Source organism: Babylonia areolata, chromosome 26 (assembly GCF_041734735.1).
Source record: "Babylonia areolata isolate BAREFJ2019XMU chromosome 26, ASM4173473v1, whole genome shotgun sequence".
Lineage (NCBI taxonomy): Eukaryota > Metazoa > Mollusca > Gastropoda > Neogastropoda > Buccinidae > Babylonia > Babylonia areolata.
In genome coordinates, this window is record NC_134901.1 from 34,069,851 (window position 1) to 34,093,451 (window position 23,601).

Consider the following 23,601-nt stretch of genomic DNA (forward strand, 5'->3'; position numbering starts at 1 on the left):
GAACTAAGATGGGAATCCCTCGAATCACGGCGGAACAGACAAAGGCTGACCCTGATGTATAAAATGGTCAACGGCATTGTAGACATCCCTCCAGACAAATTTCTCAAGAAAGGATCCGGCAGAACAAGATCAAATCATCGACACAAATTTGTCCATCTTAGCTTCTCCTCTGACCCTTATAAATACAGTTTTTTTCCCATCAACCATTCCCGTCTGGAACTCCCTGCCTGCAACAGCAGCAGAGGCTCCCTCCTTGGCAGCTTTCAAGAGGGAGCTGAACAAGATCACAGTTTAGTCCCCCCCCTTTTTTTTTTTTTTTTTTTTTTTTTTTTTTTTCCCCCCCCCCGGAGGGACGCTGCGAGTGACGGTGGGTGAGAGTATGTATACATGCTCTTTCTCATTGTCACCCCCTCCGGAGGAAAAGATAGGTCTAATTAGGTTTTAGTTAGGTATTTACGCCTCTGCGCACACAGGTCATTAATAGTCAGTAATGACGGCTGACCTTCCAATTTGAAGATTGAAGCTTATTTTGGAGAGAGGATGTCAGTCAACGCGTTGACGAAACTGTACTTGTGGACTGAAGCTCATAGTGCGCAACTTCCGCATGCGCGAGCAACTCCCCGGGAGGGTTGGAAAGCGAAACGTCTGCACAGCGTGTTTGTTAAATCGTGTTTTGGAAAATAATTTTGCTTTCACCATGGCTTTGCCTCCGGAAAAAGTGACCGAACTGAAGCAAATCATCCATTCACAACTGGCTCAAGTAAGGTTTAAGATAAAAGTAGACTTAGCGTCTTTACACTGATCAAATGAACTAAGAATATGCATGATCTGACATGTTTCACTTTCGATTGCCAAAGTAAAAACAAAGTGTATCGTCTTTCATTTTGGAGAAATACCATTTCTACATTGCACGAAACTTTTTACAGTTACATTGTCTGGTCGGTTTACCAACTGGCACCCAGGTTTATATATATATTTTAAATCTTGATTTACCATCTACTTCTGCCTGCACTACTACAGTACTCGTACCATCATTATCATATATATATATATATATATATATATATATATATATATATAATAAACAACAACAAAACCAATCACATCATAACATGTGTCACGGCCTTTTGCCTGACCATTAGGACTTAAAAAAAACAACAACTTTTTTTTAGTTACAAATGTTATGGCTAGCTTCCTATGGAGAAATTTATTTGGAACAAATGGAAGCCACAATCCTTCCAGTGTTTATCTAATAAATTCATAAAATTGACGTGTTCCTACAGTGACAGTGTTACTGCGCAGATTATACCAGAAGTTAACCCAGTAAATAAAAAAGTGTGAAAAAGGCTTCATTTGGTGAATCACTGAATGTCTTATTAGTTTTACTTTTACTTTTTTTTTAGTGGGTCCAGGTATGATTACTGTCCTTTCGAGTGAAAAGATTTTGTGTTGTGCTCCTATCATAATGTCCATATAGAATTTATATGTCTCAGTCATATCACTCTTTAACATGCAATATTGCAGGCTTGGGAGTTTTCAAACTAGTAAGCCTCCCTTCATGGGACATACTACCTATCCCTATAATTGCTTGGTAAATCTTCTCTGTACATTTTCAGTCAATATGTTTTCGAAGATAAAGGACCATACCACATTTCCATGGCACCATAATGACTTTATTTATATACTAGATAAAATGGGTGATCATGCTTGCTATTCTATTTGCCTTTATACTGAAGCATTAATGTGCTGTTCAAAAGTTAGATTTTTATCCACCAAATTCCCCAGTCCTCTTGGAACTCAGTATCTTCTATTGTTTTACTACCATGAGTATGATCTACACATGAAAAATTACTGAACAAGAAATGGAACTAATAATATGTTTAACAAATATTACAGAACTAACATTTGTGAAAGTATGTTTTATTATTTCTGTTTCAAAAATGAAATTTGAAGTGGAACAAAAGTTAAGTTCCACCAAAGATAAAAGATAGATTTACATATGCACTTAGTCTTAATTTTGTATGACCGTACCTTTTTATTTTGTCACTAAGACAGCCGTACTTTGGTATTGGCGGTATGTTAACGTTTCTGTGACTGAACTTAGATTGACATGGTTAACACTATATAACACGAACAGGATCTGTAACTTACATAATTGTACACATTGGTGCACAAACAGGTCTGCACATTATGACGATACAGGAATGTCTGATGGTCATATTGCAGTTGTGAAGATTTATGTCTCCTCCAAGCACAGGAAACTGCTTGCCTAAACAGAAAGAGGTGCAAGACTGTCAGTGAACTTTTATTAAGTTTATTGTTTTTCTTCAGTTTCTGCATATACATATTCTTCATATTGAATGTACATAATTACAAAAAATACTGTTCAGAATAGTCAATACATAACCGTGCTTTCTCATTACAGATTAAAATTTAGATTGACAGTAGTTTCCATGCTCTTCAATTGAGTCACATGCTATGTCCACAGCAAGGAGGGGGCCGAGGGAGTGGGGTGGTGGTGATGAATTTGTTTTTCATAACCCAGTAATTTTTCAAATGACCCATTGATTGATTTTGTGTTGAACAGGAAAAAAATGTCCCATAGTCATAGTGTGCGCAACCAAACGAAAAGTTTTTGTTTTTGTTTTTCAAGAAAATAAAATGCATCACTGTGTTTTGTTTATCACTTAACAGTTTCTGTTTAAATGCAGCTGGTAAATACAGTAGGATTTGTGTCTTCTTCACTTAACTCCTTACCTGCTGTCATTGCTTACCATCGCTCTGCATTTTATATGTGTAGATGGACATAGATGTTCTGTTGTATTACATTTGATTTGTGCACTATTGTATTGCATTTGATCTACAACATACAGATGGATGTGGAAGCACACATCCGTTCTGTCATGGAGGAAATGACCAATGAAACGGAAGGAATGGAGGTGTCTGAGTCTGACATGATTGAGAAGCTCCGCAACCGAGGAGTAGTGGATGAAATTATGAATCACATGCACTTCAATGGATCAGCTCAGGCTGCCAGACCTGCCACGCGGGCCCTTGATGTTGACGATCAGGTGACACGCGGTGCTGTTAAAAAAGGTAACTGCCATCTTCAAGTTTTAGATTAATATTATGATTCAGAGGTTTAGATTTCATTAAATGTTTGATAACACAGAAGGTTGAAATACTTCATTTATAATGTATCGTGTGTGTATGATATAATGTATTATCGTATCATCTATTCTGTGCATATAATTTCTTTTTTCTTTTTTATAGTCATAATTTGTTTAAGAAACAGATTGTATAATTGTACATCATACTTTCTAATATATGAATTCATGTTTTATTTTCCTTTTTCTTGAATAGTTTTATTTACAGGTTTTTTTCCCCCATATCATTCTTTTATGCTTTCTTTCTTTCTTTCTTCTTTTGTTCTTTCTTTCATTTTTTTCCTTTCTTTTTTCTGATTTTTTTCTTTGTATATACTGATTTAGTATTTTATACTTTGAAATCAACAATTTCAAGATAATACTATGCAAGATATTTATCATTTAATGCTTATGGCCTGAATGCAAGGCTGTTCTTAGCCTGTTTGGTTTCATACAGACATCTGCCCTTCCTATCCTAACCTGTTTGCTTTCTTGCAGCCAGCATACACCTTTTCTATCCTTACCTATTTGGTTCCTTGCAGCCAACATAGACCCTTCTCGCCGCTACCTCTACCTGCAAATCCATGGCGGCAAAGCATTCATGGACAGTCTGATTGAAGATGAGGGTCAGTCACAGCCCTCTGCCACCTTTACCCTTCACGTTCACTTCCGAGGGCAGCGGTTCAAGTCCCGACCTGTGGCTTGTGCCTGTGAGCCTTCCTTTGAGGAGGGTTTTCTTTTGGAACTGCACAAGGAAGGAGCAGGTGGAAAATATTTGTGCATGTCTGTTTCTGGTTCAGGGTATGTGTGTGTGAATTTTAAAGAAAAGGCACAGTAAGGAGATGAGAATTGGTACAAATTCTTTATTGACTATGATATTAACATAGTATCAAATACATTGTAGTACATATGCATTGTAAAATAATCAACAGTGAACTTGTTTTTAAATGGTCTTATATATGTGTATGTTGAGGGGTGGGGGATTGGGGGGTGGGGGTGGGATCAAAGAATAATGTTTTTGCTTTGTTTCGATATGTGATGGCGTATGATCTTGTCATAGATCTCAGTGGTTGAGAAGGGTTGTGAACATGAAAAAGTTCAGGTAGGTTTAGATGAATGTTTTATGTAAAATAGAAAAAAAAATCAGATGATGTTCAGTCTAAAGATGTTTGGTTTGTTAACTTTCTTCAGGATGATATACAGACAATGATAACGATTACTTTGCAAATTGATGTGGTACATTTTTAACACCAGTAATGTGCTACAACAGTAATGTAATACCGAGGGAATTTTGATATTTTCCTATGGAACTTCAAGAGAAAAAAAAGGCAAGCTGCATTTGCTCTTCTGCGGAGGAGCTTAAAAAGTTCAAGAGAAAAAAAGGCAAGCTGCATTTGCTCTTCTGCGGAGGAGCTTAAAAAGTTCAAGAGTGTAAAAAAAGGCAAATACACCAAGGTACATTGCAGATAACTACTGTAAGTGACATTTACAGTCAGTTTCTTTACACAGTGCACATGAGTAAAAAAGAGAACTTTATTATGATAAACAATCTATATGCTTGCTAACTTTGTATCCAGCATGAATGTAGTATGATAAGATAAAGGCTTTTAACAGTCATGCTACCCAGTATCTTTTTACACAGCAACATGGATTTGTGAAACTTTTGAACTCCGAGGATACTTGACAGCATATTGTATCATAAAAAAACAATTTTACATTGCATATTATTTTAAGCTGTGAACATCTTCACATCTAGCATGCCATATTGATATAAATTATGAATAGCTTTATACCTTATATGACCAATTATTCAGAATTATACAACTTTACACATAGCGTTGCTTTATACAAGGTGTCATGTATTATTACAAACTATAAAGTGCCTCACGGTACACTTTTTATCACAAACACATTTTTACTTTACTAGTTCTAGCATGAAAGTTATTATAATTCATGAATAGCTTTACATCTAGTATGACATATGACTACAAATTGATATAGAATATGATAATTTTCTGACAGTGTTAAACCCAGTATGATATATTGTTACAAATCTTAAAGAGCTTTACATCCAGTGATATATAACTATGAATGAACACAGAATGAATTGATACGCAAAACAGCATGACACCCAGCATGACAAGATATATATATATATTTTTTTAATTACAAAAAAAGAAAAACAAACAAACCCCCACACCCCCCTCAACTTTTCGTATTTTCCACAGGTGAAGCGGGCAAGATGGCTGACGTGCCGTCTTTGCTGTCCCTGTGTGACCAGATCCACATCGTCCTGATCAAATCCAATGCTGTAGGGGAGCTGACTCTGGTCTCCTCCAACTACTTTGAGTGGCGGCCCTTGCTGGCTTCAAAGAACGGTCACCAGAATGTCTCCATAGAAATGAAAGGGACAGGTCAGTCTGGGAAAGACGGATAGAGTAAAGATGAAACTGTAGTTTGTGTTGTGTATTTCTTCAGTTTTGTGTACAGGGTTGGTGTGGCTGCTTTGTGTGTGTGATGTTGAATGATGAACGTGAGGCTGTGACTGGACAGGGGGGAGTGATGCAGCAGAGTGTTCCTGGAAGGATGTGTGCTGGAGTGTAGAGCAGAGAAAGAGGGAGACTCAGAGAGGGGAAGACAGGAAAACAAGACAAAGCACGTATGTAGACCACATGTATAACTTTATAAGTGTACACACACACACACACACACACACACACACACACTGCTCACCAAACTTTTGTCCTCAACCAGAAATTGTTACTGAATAACTTGTGAGCTGATATAATGTCATTTAAAACATTTGATCGCAGGTTAAGAAAGCAAACTACCAGTCAGGTCTCCTGGAAACATTACTAACACATGAAATCTTTTATCTCGCACTAGCCAAAATGTGTTCCACCTCTGTTAGACCTTGAGCAACAAAAGGGTTGTCCTTGGCAAAATTCAGAAGAAAAATCCACTCTGATGTACATGTGTGTGCATGCATATGACTGAATGACACAGAAAGGAATGATGAGCACATAAACGCAGCTGTCATTTGGCTCTACCCATGTAGACAGCCTACTATGTAAATAAATCTGTGTTTGTAAAATACTTGAAATTTGGTCTCTGACTGAAGATAGGTGCTGTATAAGTATCAATAATAATGATAATAATAATAATAATGATAACGTTAGAAATGTGTGACCAAGTATTTGTAATGATAATAACGTTAGAAATGTGCGACCCAGTATCTGTGATGATAATGATAACTTTAGAAATGTGTGACCAAGTATCTTTAATGGTAATGATAATGTTAGAAATGTTTGACCAAGTATCTGTAATGATGATAATGATAACGTTATAAATGTGTGACCAAGTATCTGTAATGACATCTGTAATAATAATAATGATAACGTTAGAAATGTGTGACACCAGGTCCGGAAAGCAAGGTACCAGTGGGCATCCTGGAGGCGGAGCTGGAGCTGTTTCCACGGGCGACCCACTGCCTGGAGGAGAAGGTAGTTCGAACCCAGCTGGACCTGGAGCGGGGCCGGCAGGCAGAGCAGGACCGCCGGTTCCTGGAGTATGCCAAGCACTGGTGGCGGGAATACTTGGACATCAGGCCTCCCCACCAGGACAGGCTCATCAAGATCTTTGCCCTGGTGCGTCACTCCACACTTAACACTACACTGTATGCTCCCTGTCATTCATTAAAACTCATCCTTCCCCTCACCTTGACCCTCTCCCAACTCCCACCCACCCTCTGACAACCTTTCTATCTGTATGCTCTTGTCACTTTTTTTTCTTGTTGGAATGCATTTTGTTTGATTTTTTTTTTCTTACTTTAAATGTTGATGTAAAACATGATTTACTGATTCTGTGAGACAGAAAGATGCACATGAATAAAAAGAAAAAAAGAAAGAAATAGTCAACACATGGATAAAACAACAAAGGTAGGAAAGAACTGTGTGTTTATGTGAGAGAGAAAGATATAAAGGAGGGAAGCTCATGTCAGTGTTCAAAATCATTTCTGTTATATGAGTGAATTTTTTGTTGTTGAGTGAAATGAACATGTGCACAGCAGCAGTATGAGCATTGTCAGGGTGTGCTTCAGGATGAGAACAACAACTACCGGCCAGTGTGTTCTTTCGTGACCCCGCTGCGTGCTGGCCGACTGCTGGACACGCCACGGCAGGCCATGCGCTTTGTGTCCCTGATCCGCTATGAGAAGCAGCAGTCCCTGGGGGGTGGGGACAAGCTGGAGCAGTGGGCCTCCCTCCATGCCTTCCTGTCCAAGAACAAAGGGGTAGGCGCAGTTCTGCTGCTCGCATTGTAATGTCCGCATCAAACGGGACATTTTCCCGAACGTCATCCTATCATCGTCACTGTGTTTCATGCCTGAACAGTGTTGATTTGTACTGGACACACGTGGTGTAGTGTATATATAGATTCGTGCAAATGCAGTTATGCCTCCTTGTGAGACAAAGTTAAAAATGATATTAGGTGATGTAAAATCAAAGACAGCTGAAGATGATGATTAAATGTTTTGAGTCTTAAACTCTTTCTCAAGTGTAGAGGTGTTGTGAGACTGAAACTGAACAGTGTTTATTGTCAATACCCCAACCATTAGCATGGCATTTTTAGAATGTTGGAACCACAGAGTATGTGTGCTGCAAGATAAAAAAGGATGGTTTGTTATTGCCCCAAGGGAAGAGAAACTTTGCTAACGGAAATACTTGGGAGGTGCATTTTACTATATTTACAAATGGAATATTCACTGAGTTACTTCCCTGGTACAAATGAGTAAATCTGAATGTGTTAAAAAGGTTTTTTTAAATTATTTATGACAAAGTAGAAGAAGGTATAGTGGAGGGGAAGTAAATTCTGGGAGTGTAGGGTTCGATCCTGTGCACTCAGGTTCTTTTGCTTCTTATGTGGATGCATTATGGTTTACCACTAGGCCACCACTCTACATTGTGAATGTAAGATTTCATATACCCATTGAAATAAAACTTTGGGGGAAAAAGGATGGTACTATCACTGTGCTGTTGTACTCTCCCTGGAGAGAGCAGCCAGAAAATGAGACATTCTCACAGAGAAATCTGTTGTGACAATACAATACAATACAATACAATACAATGCAACACAATGCAACTCAATGCAATACAATGCAATGCAGTACATTACAATATAATACAATACAAATTTTACAGTACAATGCACTGCAGTACAATACAAAGCTTATGGTGTGTTTTGTGTGCCAGGACTGAGGACCATGATACAATACAATACAATACAATACAATACAATGTAACACAATGCAGTGCAGTGCATTACAATATGATACAAAACAAATTTTACATTACAATGTGATGCAATACAATACAAAGTCAATGATGTGTTGTGTGCCTGGACATTGAGGACCATGATACAATGCAATGCAGTGCAGTACAATACAATATAATACAATACAAATTATACAACACAATGCAATGCAACACAATACATAACCTATGGTGTGTTTTGTGCCAGGACAGTGAGGACCATAATACAATACAATATGATACAGTACAGTACAATACAATACAATACAATACAACACAATGCAACACAGTGTAATGCAATGCAATACATTGCAATATAATAAAAAAATTTTACAATGCAGTGCAACACAATACAAAGCCTATGGTGTGTTGTGTGTCAGGACTGTGAGGACCATGATACAGTACAATACAATACAATCAATAGAATACAATAGAACACAATGCAATACAACACAATGTAATGCATTACAGTACAATGCAATACAAATTTTACAATACAATGCAATGCAATACAAAGCCTATGGTGTGTTGTGTACCAGGACTGTGAGGACCATGATACAGTATAATGCGATACAATACAATACAATACAATACAAAGCATGTGGTGTGTTGTGTGCCAGGACTGTGAGGACCATGATACGATACAATACAATACAATACAAAGCCTGTGGTGTGTTGTGTGCCAGGACTGTGAGGGCCATGATACGATACAATACAATACAATACAATACAAAGCCTGTGGTGTGGTGTGTGCCAGGACTATGAGGACCATGATACAATACAATACATTACAATACAATACAATACAATACAAAGCATGTGGTGTGTTGTGTGCCAGGACTGTGAGGACCATGATACAATACAATACAATACAATACAATACAAAGCCTGTGGTGTGTTGTGTGCCAGGACTATGAGGACCATGATACAATACAATACAATACAATACAATACAATACAAAGCCTGTGGTGTGTTGTGTGCCAGGACTGTGAGGGCCATGATACAATACAATACAATACAATACAATACAAAGCCTGTGGTGTGTTGTGTGCCAGGACTGTGAGGGCCATGATACGATACAATACAATACAATACAATACAATACAATGCTTGTGGTGTGTTGTGTGCCAGGACTGTGAGGGCCATGATACGATACAATATAATACAATACAATGCCTGTGGTGTGTTGTGTGTCAGGACTGTGAGGGCCATGATACGATACAATACAATACAATACAATACAATACAAAGCCTGTGGTGTGTTGTGTGCCAGGACTGTGAGGACCATGATACAATACAATACAATACAATACAATACAATACAAAGCCTGTGGTGTGTTGTGTGCCAGGACTGTGAGGACCATGATACAATACAATACAATACAATACAATACAAAGCCTGTGGTGTGTTGTGTGCCAGGACTGTGAGGACCACGCGACACTGCTGTGCAGTCTGCTGCTGGGCTTTGGTCTGGACGCCTACGTGTGTTTTGGCACCAAGGTGAAGGGGGCGGTCCACGCCTGGGTCATGACCATCAGCACTGACGGCCTCGTCACCTTCTGGGAGAGCCTTAATGGACACAGGTGGGTGGGCAGATGTGGCTGTGTTGGTGGTGGTGATGCGTGCTGGGTGTGGGAGTGGTGAGTGTGTGTGCGTGCGCGTGGTGTGTGCGTGTGTGTGTGCGTATGTGGTGGGGGGTAGGGTGTGTGTGTTTCTTTAGTTCAACATCTTTTCACTGTTAAGTGATATTCAGTGGTTAAAAAAGTGTCTGTGTGTGTTCTTTAATTCAATATCTTTTCACTTTTAGTTGTGTTAGACATGTATATATGCATGTATGTGTGAGTCTGTAAAATCCCCACAATTACCAATATTGTCAACTCATCCCTTCTTACTGGAACATTTCCATCCACTTTCAAAACTGCAATCGTCCGGCCTCTTCTGAAGAAATCCAAGCTTGATGCAAACATTTTGAAAAATTATCGACTTGTTTCTAACCTTCCTTTCCTGTTCAAACTCCTTGAAAAATCTGTCCTGAAGCAGCTCAACAACCACCTTTGTTTCAACCATCTCCTCCACCCTTTTCAGTCTGCCTATCCTGCTGACCACATCCTGAATAATCTACTGCTAGCGTCTGACTCAGGACAAATTTCCTTTCTCACTCTTTTTGACTTGTCAGCCACCTTTGACACGATAGACCATTCAGTCCTTCTTTCCTGTCTTCATTTTACATTTAGCATCAATGGCACTGTTCTCATCTGGTTCAAATCATATCTCTCTGATTGATTCCAGTCTGTCATCGTTGATAATTTCCAGTCTGAACCTGTTAAAATCAAACACGGAGTCCCACAGGGATCTGTTGTAGGCCCAGTTCTCTTCACACTGTACACTGCTCCTCTCACTGAAATAATCAACCACCACAATGTTAGTCATCATTCCTATGCTGATGACATTCAGCTTTAGAAGAGTGATATCCCAGAAAAATTGTCCTCGCTCTTGCAGGAAACATCTGAATGCTTCCTGGACTGCTTCAAAACTGGATGACTAAATAAGTCACAATTGAACACAGACAAAACTGAAGCAATGATCATAGGAACTAAACAAAAGACTCTCTTCCATCACAACTGACAAAATCAAACTTGGCAGTACGTCCATCCCAATTTCCAGCGCAGTCAAAAACCTTGGCGTTGTCCTTATCAACACACTGTCTATGCAAAAATTTATCAGTCAGACATGTCAGTCCTGCTTCTGTCAATTGCGACGCATCAGTTCCATTCAGAAATATCTGTCCACCGACGCAACATCTAAACTTGTCGTTTCTCTCATTCTCTCTCACCTTGACAACTGTAACTCTCTATTGTCGGGTTTGTCTGCTTCATCCATTCAGTCTCTTCAGCGCATACAAAACTCTGCTGCCCGACTCGTCCTCAGAAAGAAAAGATCTGAGCACATCACTCCTCTTTTGCAACATCTCCATTGGCTCCCTCTCTCACACAGAATAAAGTATAAGATCAGCACTCTATTTTATGAATGTATTCACAAATCTGTCCCTTCCAATCTTTGTGGCTGCCTTCACCTCTGCACTCCATCTCGCCCTCTATGATCGGCTTCGGATCCTCTCTGTTTACGCATACCTAGATTCAAACACTTCATTGTTGGACGCCATTCTTTCTCTGTCTCTGGACCTTGCAATTGGAATGAACTTCCTCTTTCGTTTTGTCAAGTCTCTGCACTCAGTTCTTTCAAGTCTGGATTTAAAACCCACCTCTTCACAAGATAGCCTCCCTCCCATGCCTCTATCTTGTCTTCAGTTTCTTCTTCACGTTTAGAGTTATGCATGCGTGTGAATGACTGGAGTGAAAGCGCTTAGATTTGTCTCTGCACAAGATTCAGCGCTATATAAATACTATTATTATTATTGTTATTATTATTAAACGGGCTTGAACTGTTGAAGAGGATGTGAAATGAGAAAATGAGAAGGTATAGTTATTTGTGTGTATTCCTCAGGTTCAACAAAGAAAGATTGAGATGTCTATTTCAGCTCCTGTACATAATAGGGATATATTATTTATGCAGCCTTGGACACTGATATTCTTAACAGATGATCGTGCACATACATACACATGCATGCACTAAGTGTGAAAAACAGCTAGAATGTGTGTGAAAAATGTTTGAATGCTCTGGAAACAAAGGTATGTTCTCATACTTGTTCTTTTGCTTTTCTTATTTTTCATTTCTTTTACCTTCCTGTGCTGTCAACGTGACAGGTTTATACATGAACCCATTGACCCCATGGCCCCACCCATGGGGAAGAGAGAGCGGCCCAAACATCCTTACAAAACCATTGGATGTGTCTTCAACCACCGCACATTTTATGCCAATTCCCAGGTACTGCTGTTTCCTTGTTTGTCGTTGCCATTGGTATGGTTGTGAAGGAGGTGGAGTTTGTGGTTTTAGTTGGTTGGAGGGTGATGTGTGTGTGTGTGTATACATGTTATTCTGTACATGTGTGTGTATATGTGTGAATGTGAGTGTGTGTCCAAATTTGCCCACTGTTACAGTCAAGTTCATTCACAATTTATTCTTGAAAACCAAGCAAATAGACAGTATTTCCCTGAAACACCGGCTCGCACTGCACAACCCTGAGGAAAAAAAAAAAGCCAAATGTGAAATTTAGATTCGTCAAATTTTATTAGTCTGGAGGCTTGTCTCTTTGGTGCATTGGTTGATTGATAAACATTTGTCATAACAGTCTTGTTTTGTATAGACGTATGTGACAATTTCTTGTGTTCTTGGTTGGGGTTCCTGAAAACAGACAGTTTGGGTGGTCATGTCAGGTGGGTATTTGTGTGGGGGGTGAGGTGGGGGGAGAGTGTATGATACATTACAATCCATTCTTCAGTGCACTCTCTTCCTGTCCAGCACTCTGTTGTGTTACCCTTCTTTGATAGTAAAGTAATAGAGTTAATAGGGTTTTTTTCTAAAAGCAGATTTCAGGGGTTTTGTTTATGACAAGACATTCTGTGGGATACCTTCTTACACTGCATCCTTCGGAATGCAGTTATTTATTTATTATTATCTTTTTAAAATTAAAAAGAAAAAAAAAATTCATTTATTTATTTATTTATTTATTATTTATTATCTCAAGGCCTGACTAAGCGCATTGGGTTACGCTGCTGGTCAGGCATCTGCTTGGCAGATGTGGTATAGTGTATATGGATTTTTCTGAAGTGATGCCTCCTTGAGCTACTGATACTGATACTGATACTGAGGTTTACCACTAGATGTCTGTTACTTTTTGTCAGATGGTGGAATCATAGAATAGCTGTAAACCCATATTTCACAGGTGCAGATTATAGTCCAGGAATGCCACTCTGAAGCAGCTCACATTCAGCTTTTTCAACATTCACTAGCTATGCTTGAGCAAGCAGAAGTTGATAGTCAGCACTTAGACAGTTTACCTAGAAGCAAAAGAATCTATGGTAAATGTTCCACAAATGACATTACTGATGAGTTTCACTGTTTGTGTGTCCTGTTTTTTGAAATTGTCATACAAAAGTGTTTACCAAGATATTATAGAAACCACTCAAACTACATTATATTCCACTCATTGTTTTCTTAAAGAAACAAAAGAATTATTGTTAAAATTTATAGCACTTGTTTCTTCTATTTGTAGTTCCTTTCAGTAAAGTTATGTCTGTTGTTAATGGCTGAGGATGTACAAATTATTTGTATTGTTTGTGTGCATGGGCTTTTTGTTTTTTTCTCTCTGTTCTTTTGACATCATTCTTATTGTTTGTATGGTATGTGTAAAAGATGTATGTATGTAACGTTTCAGTGCCAACTGGGGGCACAAGAAATACACTTTTTGCCTTGCCTTGCCTTGGAAGAATGAAGAATGAAGACAGTCAGTACTCTATAACAGTACTGGCAATAAAACATATTGGGTGTCCCCCAAAAAGTGAACCTCTTTTTGACAAGTATTTTCTCAGTGATAAAGGTTACTGTGTGAAAAATTTCAATGAATTCGGTTTCTCTATCGCTGAGAAAATACTTGTAAAAAAGTGGTTCACTTTTTTGGGGACACCTGATACATTTGTTTTGTAGATTGAAAATTGTTTTTTAAGAAACCAGATATTTTCAAAGATTTTTTTTTCAGTGTGTTTATTTCTAATAAACCAAGTGGATTGTTGCTTAAAAATGTTTTATTATCATTAATATATAAAAATATTTTATTTTACCAAATATGTTTAACTTATAAACCAGGTGTTATTTCTTTTTTCTTTTCCTCCCCCCCAAAAAAAAAACCCCCAAAGAACAGCTATTTTTTCAGATTGTACTTTTGTCAGTGTCTGCATTGTATAAGTTATGTTTTCACAGAGCTTGTTCTTTTAAGGTTTTTTTCATCCAACCTCATGTTTTGCATGAAATCTTGTTATTGCACTGATTTGTTCCTTTAAGTCAGTTTGTGTTCTACAGATTATTGTAATTTTGATTAAGCTGTAGAGTTGATTAGTTATATTTAGAAATAAAACAAAACTAGAGATCATCGATTCTGTATCGGTCACTAGCTTACACCTGCATTCTAGTGTCAACACACACAGCAGTGGTCCATTTATTCACACTCATACCTGATTTTCCTAGTTACAATAACTTTATTCCAGGACAAAAATATAAGAAAATTATAATTGCCTTGAATCTCACATTCATTTATCCCAGAAAAGAATACAGTGGGATTCCCTCAAATTAACAGACCTTTATAAAAAAAATTTAAAAGCAAAGAAAACAATTAACACAACAGTTTAACTTAATTTCCTTGTCTCTAACAGACCTTTATTAATAAAAAAAAAAAATTTAAAAAGAGAAAAAAAAAGGGTGAGGTGGTGAAAGGGTGGTGGGTGGGGTGGGGGGGATCCAGATTGATTATTTTGTTGAAACAAATTAACCCAAGAATAAATTACCACAGAATGGGATTCCTTAAAGACCTTTGTATTCCAAAAATAAAAACGACAGGATAGTGGGATATCCCTAGAATTCCATGAATATACATGTGTATGTTTGTGTGTGTGTGCACGACTGAAGCCTGACTGAATGACACAGGAAATGAATGATGAGCACCTTAAGGCAGCTGTCAGTTGGCTCTACCCAGGTAGGCAGCCTCTTGTGCGAATGACTGTGTGTTTGTAAAGCGCTTAGAGCTTGGTCTGTGACTGAGGACAGGTGCTACATAAGTATCAACATCAACCAATCATTCCTTCCCTGACAGAACTCGGACCGCGTGGAGGAGTGCCGCTTTGACCTGAACAATGGGTCGCTGTGGAAGAGCATGACCAGTGAAGTGCTGCTGTCGGTGTGTGGGCCGGGTGCTAGTCCTCTGTGGCCCTCCCCACCTCCTCTGATCTCCTCCACTCTGGACCCCACACTAGTCAGCAACGACCTGGAGGTGCAGCTACGTCGCCTGGTGGTGCAGCATCGGCAGGTGAGTTGTGTATATGTGTGAGTGAGTGTGTGTGTGTGTGTATATTTGTGTGTGTGTGAGTGTTTGTGTGTGTGTGAGTGTTTGTGTATGTGTGTGTGTGTGTATGTGTGTGTGTGAACTATGTGAGTAGCAAATGTGAGTCTGTCATACATGCGTGCCATCCCCATTTGTCTGTTCTCTCATAAAAACGAACAAAAATGTCACCATGTTATTGTATGGTTGTGTTGAAGGACCAAGGCCTGACCACTCCTTGGGATGATCAGCTCAGCTACATTCTGACCCCTGCTTTAGCCGCTTATGAAACTGAGAGAGTCACAGGTAGGTGCTGGTTTTAGACCTTTTTTTTTTTTTTGCTGGGCCATCATCTTCACTGTTTTCAGAGGCATTTCTCACACACCACTTACTCCATGCTCTAACATGGCCACAGCCATGTTCATCTGCCGCAACCCCAAAATCAGCAGTCCACAGGGAACTATCGCTGTTTAAGTCGCCAGGAGGCCATACACCAAAGGAGACCTTGAATTGCTGCTGAGTCATTTCAGTGGTGTTCGGTGGTGCCTATTCTGATTCAGTTTACTAAGGACACCACCTACTAAACTCCCTACTGATCACAGTAATCACTAAGTTATGGAGCCAGACTGAGTGAGTGGCCCCCCCACTCCCCCACAGTGAGACCACCACCACATACCCCCAGTGACAATCCCTAATGATTCTGCCCGCACCAAAGACCACAGGACTCAGCCAAGCATGGAAGTGGAGGAGGGTCGAAACTGAAGTCACCATAAGAGCAGGGCATGAAAGGCCACAGAATTTGGGACTTTTTTTTCTATGCTTATGATGAATCAGGATAATGATGATGATGATGCTGCTGTGGAGGTCCATCTAGGTTTGGGACTATGTTACAAGGCTGTACTTCATTTCATAATGATATCTTGGCATCATTCAGGCTCAAGAGATACAGACACTTATAGTGTTGGTCAGGAAATTGGAGCAACACACCCATGGACGTATCAATGAAGTGGATGATCTGTGACTGTGTGGTCCCAGTCTTCCCATTTAAGCCCTTAGCACATTCATCTTTTGGTAGGAGCCGGTCACAGGCCAAAAAACTCCACTTCTGCTGGGAATTGAACCGATGCCCTTCCAGCTGTCTGTCCACAAAGTTACACGGTGGCTGGTACTCTTACACTGTTTTTGTGGAAGATTACAGAGTCAGCGAACATCTGTCCACCTGTCTTAGTGGCTCAGGATATACAACTCCAAACAACAACAGAATTATCTAGAATGTAGACATTCAAAAGACAGGCATAAACTTTCAGTAAACATTTATTTCTCAAGCCAGTTGACAAAGACTGCACTTGACAAATTTATGCTGCTACAAAAATCATTTTCACAACTTGGTTTTCGAGTACTTTAAATCTGTGAAGTTATTGAGACTGAAAGGGAGATCCAGCATTGTTTTATGTTGAATATGTAACGTAACATGGTCAGGACACTGTGTGTGTATGTGTGGTGGACGTGCAGGTGTCACAGCGGGAAATGAGGAATTTCAGGACGCTGTGCGTCAGGCGGTACCAGAGGGCATGACCTTCAAGGGTTATCCTATCCAGTTCACTCACCGTAACGCCCGCAAGGCCTTCCTCACCTGTCTGAAGTGAGTCAGTGCATGTGTGTGTCAGGTCATTACATACCTCACCTGTTTGAAGTGAGTCAGTGCATGTGTGTGTCAGGTCATTACATACCTCACCTGTCTGAAGTGAGTCAGTGCATGTGTGTGTCAGGTCGTTACATACCTCACCTGTCTGAAGTGAGTCAGTGCATGTGTGTCAGGTCGTTACATATCTCACCTGTCTGAAGTGAGCCAATGCATGTGTGTCAGGTCATTACATACCTCACCTGTCTGAAGTGAGTCAGTGCATGTGTGTCAGGTCGTTACATACCTCACCTGTCTGAAGTGAGCCAATGCATGTGTGTCAGGTCGTTACATCACCTGTCTGAAGTGAGTCAGTGCATGTGTGTCAGGTCGTTACCTATCTCACCTGTCTGAAGTGAGTCAGTGCATGTGTGTCAGGTTGTTACATCACCTGTCTGAAGTGAGTCAATGCATGTGTGTCAGGTCGTTACATACCTCACCTGTCTGAAGTGAGTGTCACTGCTTGTGAGTCAGGTCGTTACATATCTTACCTGTCTGAAGTGAGTGTCACTGTATGTGTCAGGTCTTTGCATATCTCACCTGTCTGAAGTGAGTGTCGAGCTTGCTTGTCATATTGAAGTTTGGTACTTGTATCGTTGAATTAAAAAAAAAAATTTAACATTGAACAGGAATATTGTAAACACAACATAATAAACACAGTGCTGATTCAGTAAGGTTTGTGTGTGTGTTGCAGGGCACCAACGTGTGAGGAGATCATCAACTGTCGAGGGGACCAGGTGCGACTGGCTCTGCGGGTGCGGGTGTTTCCCTACCCGGAACAGGCGTGTGCCACCTGGATGATGTTTGCCTGCAAGTACAAGTCTGTGTTATAGTGGTAGTGGGAACCTGTGTGGGAACACAAGACACCACGGCGACTGGACAACTTGCCTGGCTGCAGTTTCGGTTTGTCTTATCATACTTGTCAGCCTGCAGTCTTGGATCTGCTAAAACAACTTGAGCCTTTTCACAGCTGTCAGTAGCCATTACATTGGCAACACAGTACAGACTGCAAGTTCAAAGCATGTGACTTGAGAACAACAAAAACATGTGTTAGTTCAAAGTAAGTCAGTTGAGAACAATCTGGATAGGTATGTTGCAGTGTGTTTAAAGCACCAGGTGTGAGCATGTCCAGCAGTGCAGGCCAGTTTCCAAACTGACACCTCTGGAAATGTAGCAGGTGGATCTCACAGACAACACAACCTGTTTGGAAGTGTGTGTGTCTGTTATAGTCCCACCACTCAGAACTGTGAACTCAAAGTGTGGCTGTGTTGTGTGGCTGTGTATGATATGTTACTGAAAAAAACAACAAAGGTGCACATGCACCTGAACAACAGGTATGTATTAGAGCCTCCACTCTGATCCATGTTCTGCCTTACTGCATTTGTTGGCACCACTCTTTACAAAGCTGTATTCCGTTTTCTTAATCCTTCCAGACATTGCCATAAAGTTTTGCATACCACTACCAGCTACTGTTTTTGAGTTGGAGACTTTGAGGTTTCTAGACAAACAAGATCCCAGAGCTGGTAGGTAGGAAGGGAACTTGTTTGAGTGATGTTGTTCATGACTCACCTGTCATAATGTGGATGGTTGCGTGTAGTGTGCTCTGGAGTGCTGTCCTTACAATGCCCACCGGTAATAAACCACTTTTTAAACTGGCACATGGAGTTATCTGTAAACACAGGCAGTAATGGATGCTCACTCTCTCAATGACCAGTCTGATTGATTTGGTATAGACTTTCCCATAAGGTTAAGAGTGCAGTGTCTCAGTTCATGTCTTTATGTCACACATTTGAGAGAAGGCATGTTGTACAGAGATCCTGTTCCATGAGCCCATGAGATTTTTTTAATTTTATTATGAAAGTAGCTTTTGTTGGTGAATGAATGAAAGCTTTTTCTTTCCATTTTTGTGAGACAGTCTGCGATCTGTGGCTCACATTTTCCTCACATGCGCATATTTCGGTGGTTAAAACTTGAGATTCAGTGGCATACTTTTTTGTTTGTATGCAGCATTGGAGGGCATTTGTGTTTGTGATATTTTGCTTTTGTCTATGTTTTTATATTTTTTTAGCATTGCTGTAAGAAAGAATCAGATTTTAGTTTGGGGGGTGGATGCAGTAAAGGACTGATGGAGTGAGGGATGAATTAGAAAATTGTTTCAGATTTGTTGGCTTGATGATAGTATGTATTTGTGTTTATGTATGTGACTGTTACGTGTATGTGGATTTGTTTACATGTGTTTATGTGCGTATGTGTGTGAGTGTGTGTATGTGCATATGTGTGAGTATGTGTGTGTGTATGCAGGCTTGTGTGTGTGCGTGTATTTGTGCTCAATAGATTGTTTTGTGTGGTTTGAAAAAGTATGCCATTAAATTTTGAACAGCACATCGACATTCAGATGAACGACTACAGTGTAACACATACTAAAAAACATGAACATTTATGATTACTTTGGAAATTTGCTATTCTAGTTTTCATTCTGCATGTAAGCAAAACTGTACAGAATGGCTGATGCATGCATTGTACTGAAACACTTACTTGTCCAAGGAATTAATGTACAGTAATGTGATGATGTTTACAGTGAACAAAGTTTGGATTTTGTGGTTTGTCTTTTTGTTGGATGATTTTAGGACATCCTTTTTTAACAAAAGGACAAGATACTTAAGACAGCAGAGAAATCAGATGATAGCAGACATAATGACATTTCTGTAGAAAACAACTTATAAATACACATTGTATAGGGGTTGAAATGTTCTGTTCTTGTTTCTTTTTTGTTGATAGGATCTCATGTATGAGAATTCTCCCCAGTTTAACATTTTACTTGCTTTCTTTTCTTTTCTTTTTTTTTTGTTGTTGCTGTCATTGCTTATATTTTTGTTATGCAACTGAAGAGGATTTTCCCACAAAATTTTGGTCAGTTGATCTTGTTTCAAGGGTAATGTTTTTTGTTACTAAGGAATTCTCAACAAAAATTTAGTCAGATGATCTTGTTTGAAGGTTCCATAACTTCCAAGTGTGCTGCATGCATTGTGTATGTGAAGTTCAGTTTTCTATTTCCTCAACAAAGCTGGCATCAGATCAGTGTGGAGCAAATGGCAGAGGATGTAATTCCGTGCCCAGAGTGACCCCTCTCCTTGCCTGCAAAGTGTTGGAGATCAGCAGATCTCAGATGGTGGGGAGCCATCATGGCAAAGTCAGGTGTTGGACCTTTGATCCAGTGTTCACCAGTGGTCAGGGTTCAAGGCTCTGTTTGGCATGGTGCTGTGTCCCTGGGAAAAGCACTTTACTCTGATTATCCTAACCCACCCAGGTGTGAATGGGTACCTGACTTCTTTGGGGAAGGTTGAAACAGTGGAAGGAGAGAACTGGGGCCTTCTGTCCTATGCCAAACCCAAGACTAAGTATGATCACTGTCCCTGTGACTTTAAAGGCTATGGGACAATTTTTTTTTTATTCTTTGAAAACCCAAGGGAAGTGTTGTTGGAAGGAGTGACAGTCAGGTTGTGTGAATTATTGTTGTCAGCAGAGTGCATAGTAGTTGGTGTCATGCGTACATTGAATCTGAGTAGGCACTGTTGAACCCCACCAAAGTGACTCAGTGGCAGTACAGGGTCTCCTACTATATATGGCCTTGAGGCCACCTAACATTGATAGGTCTCTGTGGCAGCCTAACATTTATAGGTCTCTGTGGGTTGCTGGGGCTGCAACTAGTGTAGAGGCTAGTGATACTAAAGAATTGATGAGGAACGCAGAGTTTTTAGAAAACATTGTTGCATTGTATATTTCATATTCCATGAACAGGTACCAATTTCATAGATGAAATACACTGGATGAATGTATGATTTACTGTAAACAATTGCTTCAGCCTTGTGTCAAAATCAGAATGTGGCATTTACTTTTTTTGAGTAGATTTTGATTTTCTGTGTCTCACAAACATTGTCAAAATATCGAAGAAACTGTAATTGCTACTCATGATTGTGAGCAATTTGTGATGTAACAGAATAATGTATGGTATAGAATATACTCTCTTTTTCCCTGTCTTCTCTTTCACAAAGGAGTTGAACAAAATATTCGAACATTATTCCATTCTTGATTCCTTTTAACATGTATTACTTATATGTAAATGATTGAGCTGTGATAAACGACCAATATGCTCGTGTTAGAATTAAAAGAAAATGTGCCATGTGCAGTGCTCAAAGATTTTTTTTTTAAAGTGAGTCACTCAAAATGCAAAAACTGAACTCAACACAAATATGATTTTGAATGAGTCTACAGATCAGCCAACTCACAAAGTTGTGTTTTATTCTGTGAGAAAGATGACGGCACAACCTACAAAGTCTGTTGATATAAAATCTTTTTCTTGCTGTTTTTTCCCCAGGACTTGTACTATCCCCAATAGACACATTTCGACAGTGTCCCCACCTTGTGATAAATCTGCTCTAAACATTTCCTCTGCTTTGTCTTTCTTTGTTTTTTTTTCCTTCATTTATTCATGCATAGTTCACATTTTCAGGCGAACTTTCCCATTTCATTGTTGTTGTCTGTATCAGGGCATTATATTGAAAATTTGTTGTTGTTTTTTTGCGTAAATGAGATTGGAGTTTGTTTTTTCTTTGGGGAAAGACCCCATTTTAAAAGATGAAATTGTGTGGATACAAATATATATTCTAAATCATTTGGTGATTAATTGCATGGAAAGGTTAAGTACTTTTTTTTCTTTTTTTAGTAATAATAAACTGTGATTACATTTAATTTTCTGTTGAGGAATCTGCAGAATGATCAACACTGGATACATGTCCTGGATTTAAGTGCTGAAATACAACTGTAATTGTGTGTAATATTCTTGTCTGTTTCTTTGTGCAAGTTTGATGTGGTTGTAGCTCAACAGTGTAGTGTTTTGAGGGTTGCTCCTTTTGGAAACCTTTTTCAGTCTTCATAAGGCCTCCCAGAGTGGTCAGCCGGATCATTAGCAGTAAGAAGAAGAGTGAAAAAACATTTAATTTCCTTGTGTTGTCTGCTGGCTGTCTTTTTCTAAAACCTTCAGCACCCCTAAGTGACTTGACAAGTTAACCCTTTGGTGTCAAATGAAGGATGTAGCACTGTTGCCCTTTGGCGAAAAGTTAATGCTTGACAAGAGAGAATTGTTTTCCAATGTGCATTTGTGTTACCACAGATATCTGCAGATGAAGATCACTTACTGAAGTTACTCATATTCATTTGCTTACCCACTGCATACTTGTTCACAGTTGTGTGGAGATGAGGTTGTAGAGAAAAGAGATAGGAAGAGAAAGACAAGAGTTCTGTCTGATTGTGTGTGTGTGTGTGTTTGTGTGTGTGTGTGTGTGAGATCAAAGTGTACCATTGAAAAAAAAAGTTTTAAAAAATGTCTTATACAGTGGTCCTCATAATCTTTTATGCCATTGATTTGATCAAATGTCCAGCTAAAGAACTAGGATAAATGGCTGATGATTTGATTTATGTGACTGACTTGATTCAATCACTTGTATATGTGCGGAAGTACCTTTCACATCTCAGATGGAGTTTTCTTGTCATGAGATGATTTAGTGTGATGTATTGAGGTGTTCAGGAATTGGAGGTTGCTATCAGTTTTTGATTTCATTTAAAAAATAAGGAAGCGTGTGTTTTGATTTGCTTGGTAGGTTGTGTGCCAAAATTTAATAGTGGATTAAACCATATTATGTGACCATTTGTTTTGCTCATTTATTTGGTGTTTTTTTTGTTTTTGTTTTGTTTTTGTTTTTGCTTTTTCTAATCTTCAGAGGAGAAATATATCTCAGATTTACTTAATTTTTTTGGTTTTTATTTTGTTTGCTAGTGAACATTTAGATTTTGCTTGAAAGAGAAGAGATGATTTTGTTGTTTTTTTGCACAAGTATCATGACATTTTGCGCTGCAGAGTTTACTTTATGTTTGAGAAGTTAAGACTGTGATTGTTTGACAGTATTGAATATTACAAGAAGATTGTGTACTGCTAGTACTGCTGTCAAAATCTGAGTTTAAAAAGATTCATGAGTGGAACCACTGTTCTTTATTTGATATGAGAATTTGTAAATAAATACAGAACATTTGTTTTTATGCCATTTATTGTTGTTTGTAATAGCTGTGAATGGAAAGAATGTAGCTTGTTAAAAAAAATGAAGTTGCAAATCTCTGTGCCTTGTGTCTTCCAGTCTCTATCTCTCTGTCTCTCTCTCTGTCTCTCTCTCTCTCTATATATATATATGTATATGATTATATATATATATATTGCATTTGTGTCTTGTGTCTTCCATTCACTTGTGAATATATATATATATATATATATATATATATATATATATATATAAAATTGTGAAGAAATAAAAGGGAGGTTATTGGTGATAGTTCTACCAATGACAAGAGTTTCCTCTCTTCCTCTGAGCGTTGTCTTGTGTTACTTTCATGTCACAACAGATTTTCTGTCTGTGAAATTCGCTTG

The 23,601-nt window shown here is 39.0% G+C and overlaps 1 protein-coding gene across 1 annotated transcript; it reads left to right on the plus strand.

Annotated features, from left to right (window-relative positions):
* Positions 1-622: 622 nt before the first annotated feature.
* Positions 623-23,215, plus strand: LOC143300496 (centrosomal protein of 76 kDa-like). Its single transcript, XM_076614216.1, has 12 exons — positions 623-760; positions 2,874-3,096; positions 3,689-3,910; positions 5,375-5,560; positions 6,567-6,793; positions 7,246-7,437; positions 9,877-10,040; positions 12,222-12,342; positions 15,221-15,433; positions 15,664-15,751; positions 16,958-17,087; positions 17,821-23,215. The coding sequence occupies exons 1-12, from the start codon at positions 698-700 to the stop codon at positions 17,957-17,959; spliced, it is 1,968 nt and encodes a 655-aa protein (XP_076470331.1). The 5' UTR covers positions 623-697; the 3' UTR covers positions 17,960-23,215.
* The last annotated feature ends 386 nt before the right edge of the window (positions 23,216-23,601 follow it).

What these genes read in the sequence shown, in the direction of transcription:
- LOC143300496 (XM_076614216.1), top strand. Translation starts at nt 698, where the DNA reads ATGGCTTTGCCTCCGGAAAAAGTGACCGAACTGAAGCAAATCATCCAT. An exon ending in ACGCGGTGCTGTTAAAAAAG is followed by an intron (nt 3,097 to 3,688) that starts GTAACTGCCATC and finishes GGTTCCTTGCAG; the next exon opens with CCAACATAGACCCTTCTCGC. An exon ending in GAGAGCCTTAATGGACACAG is followed by an intron (nt 10,041 to 12,221) that starts GTGGGTGGGCAG and finishes TCAACGTGACAG; the next exon opens with GTTTATACATGAACCCATTG.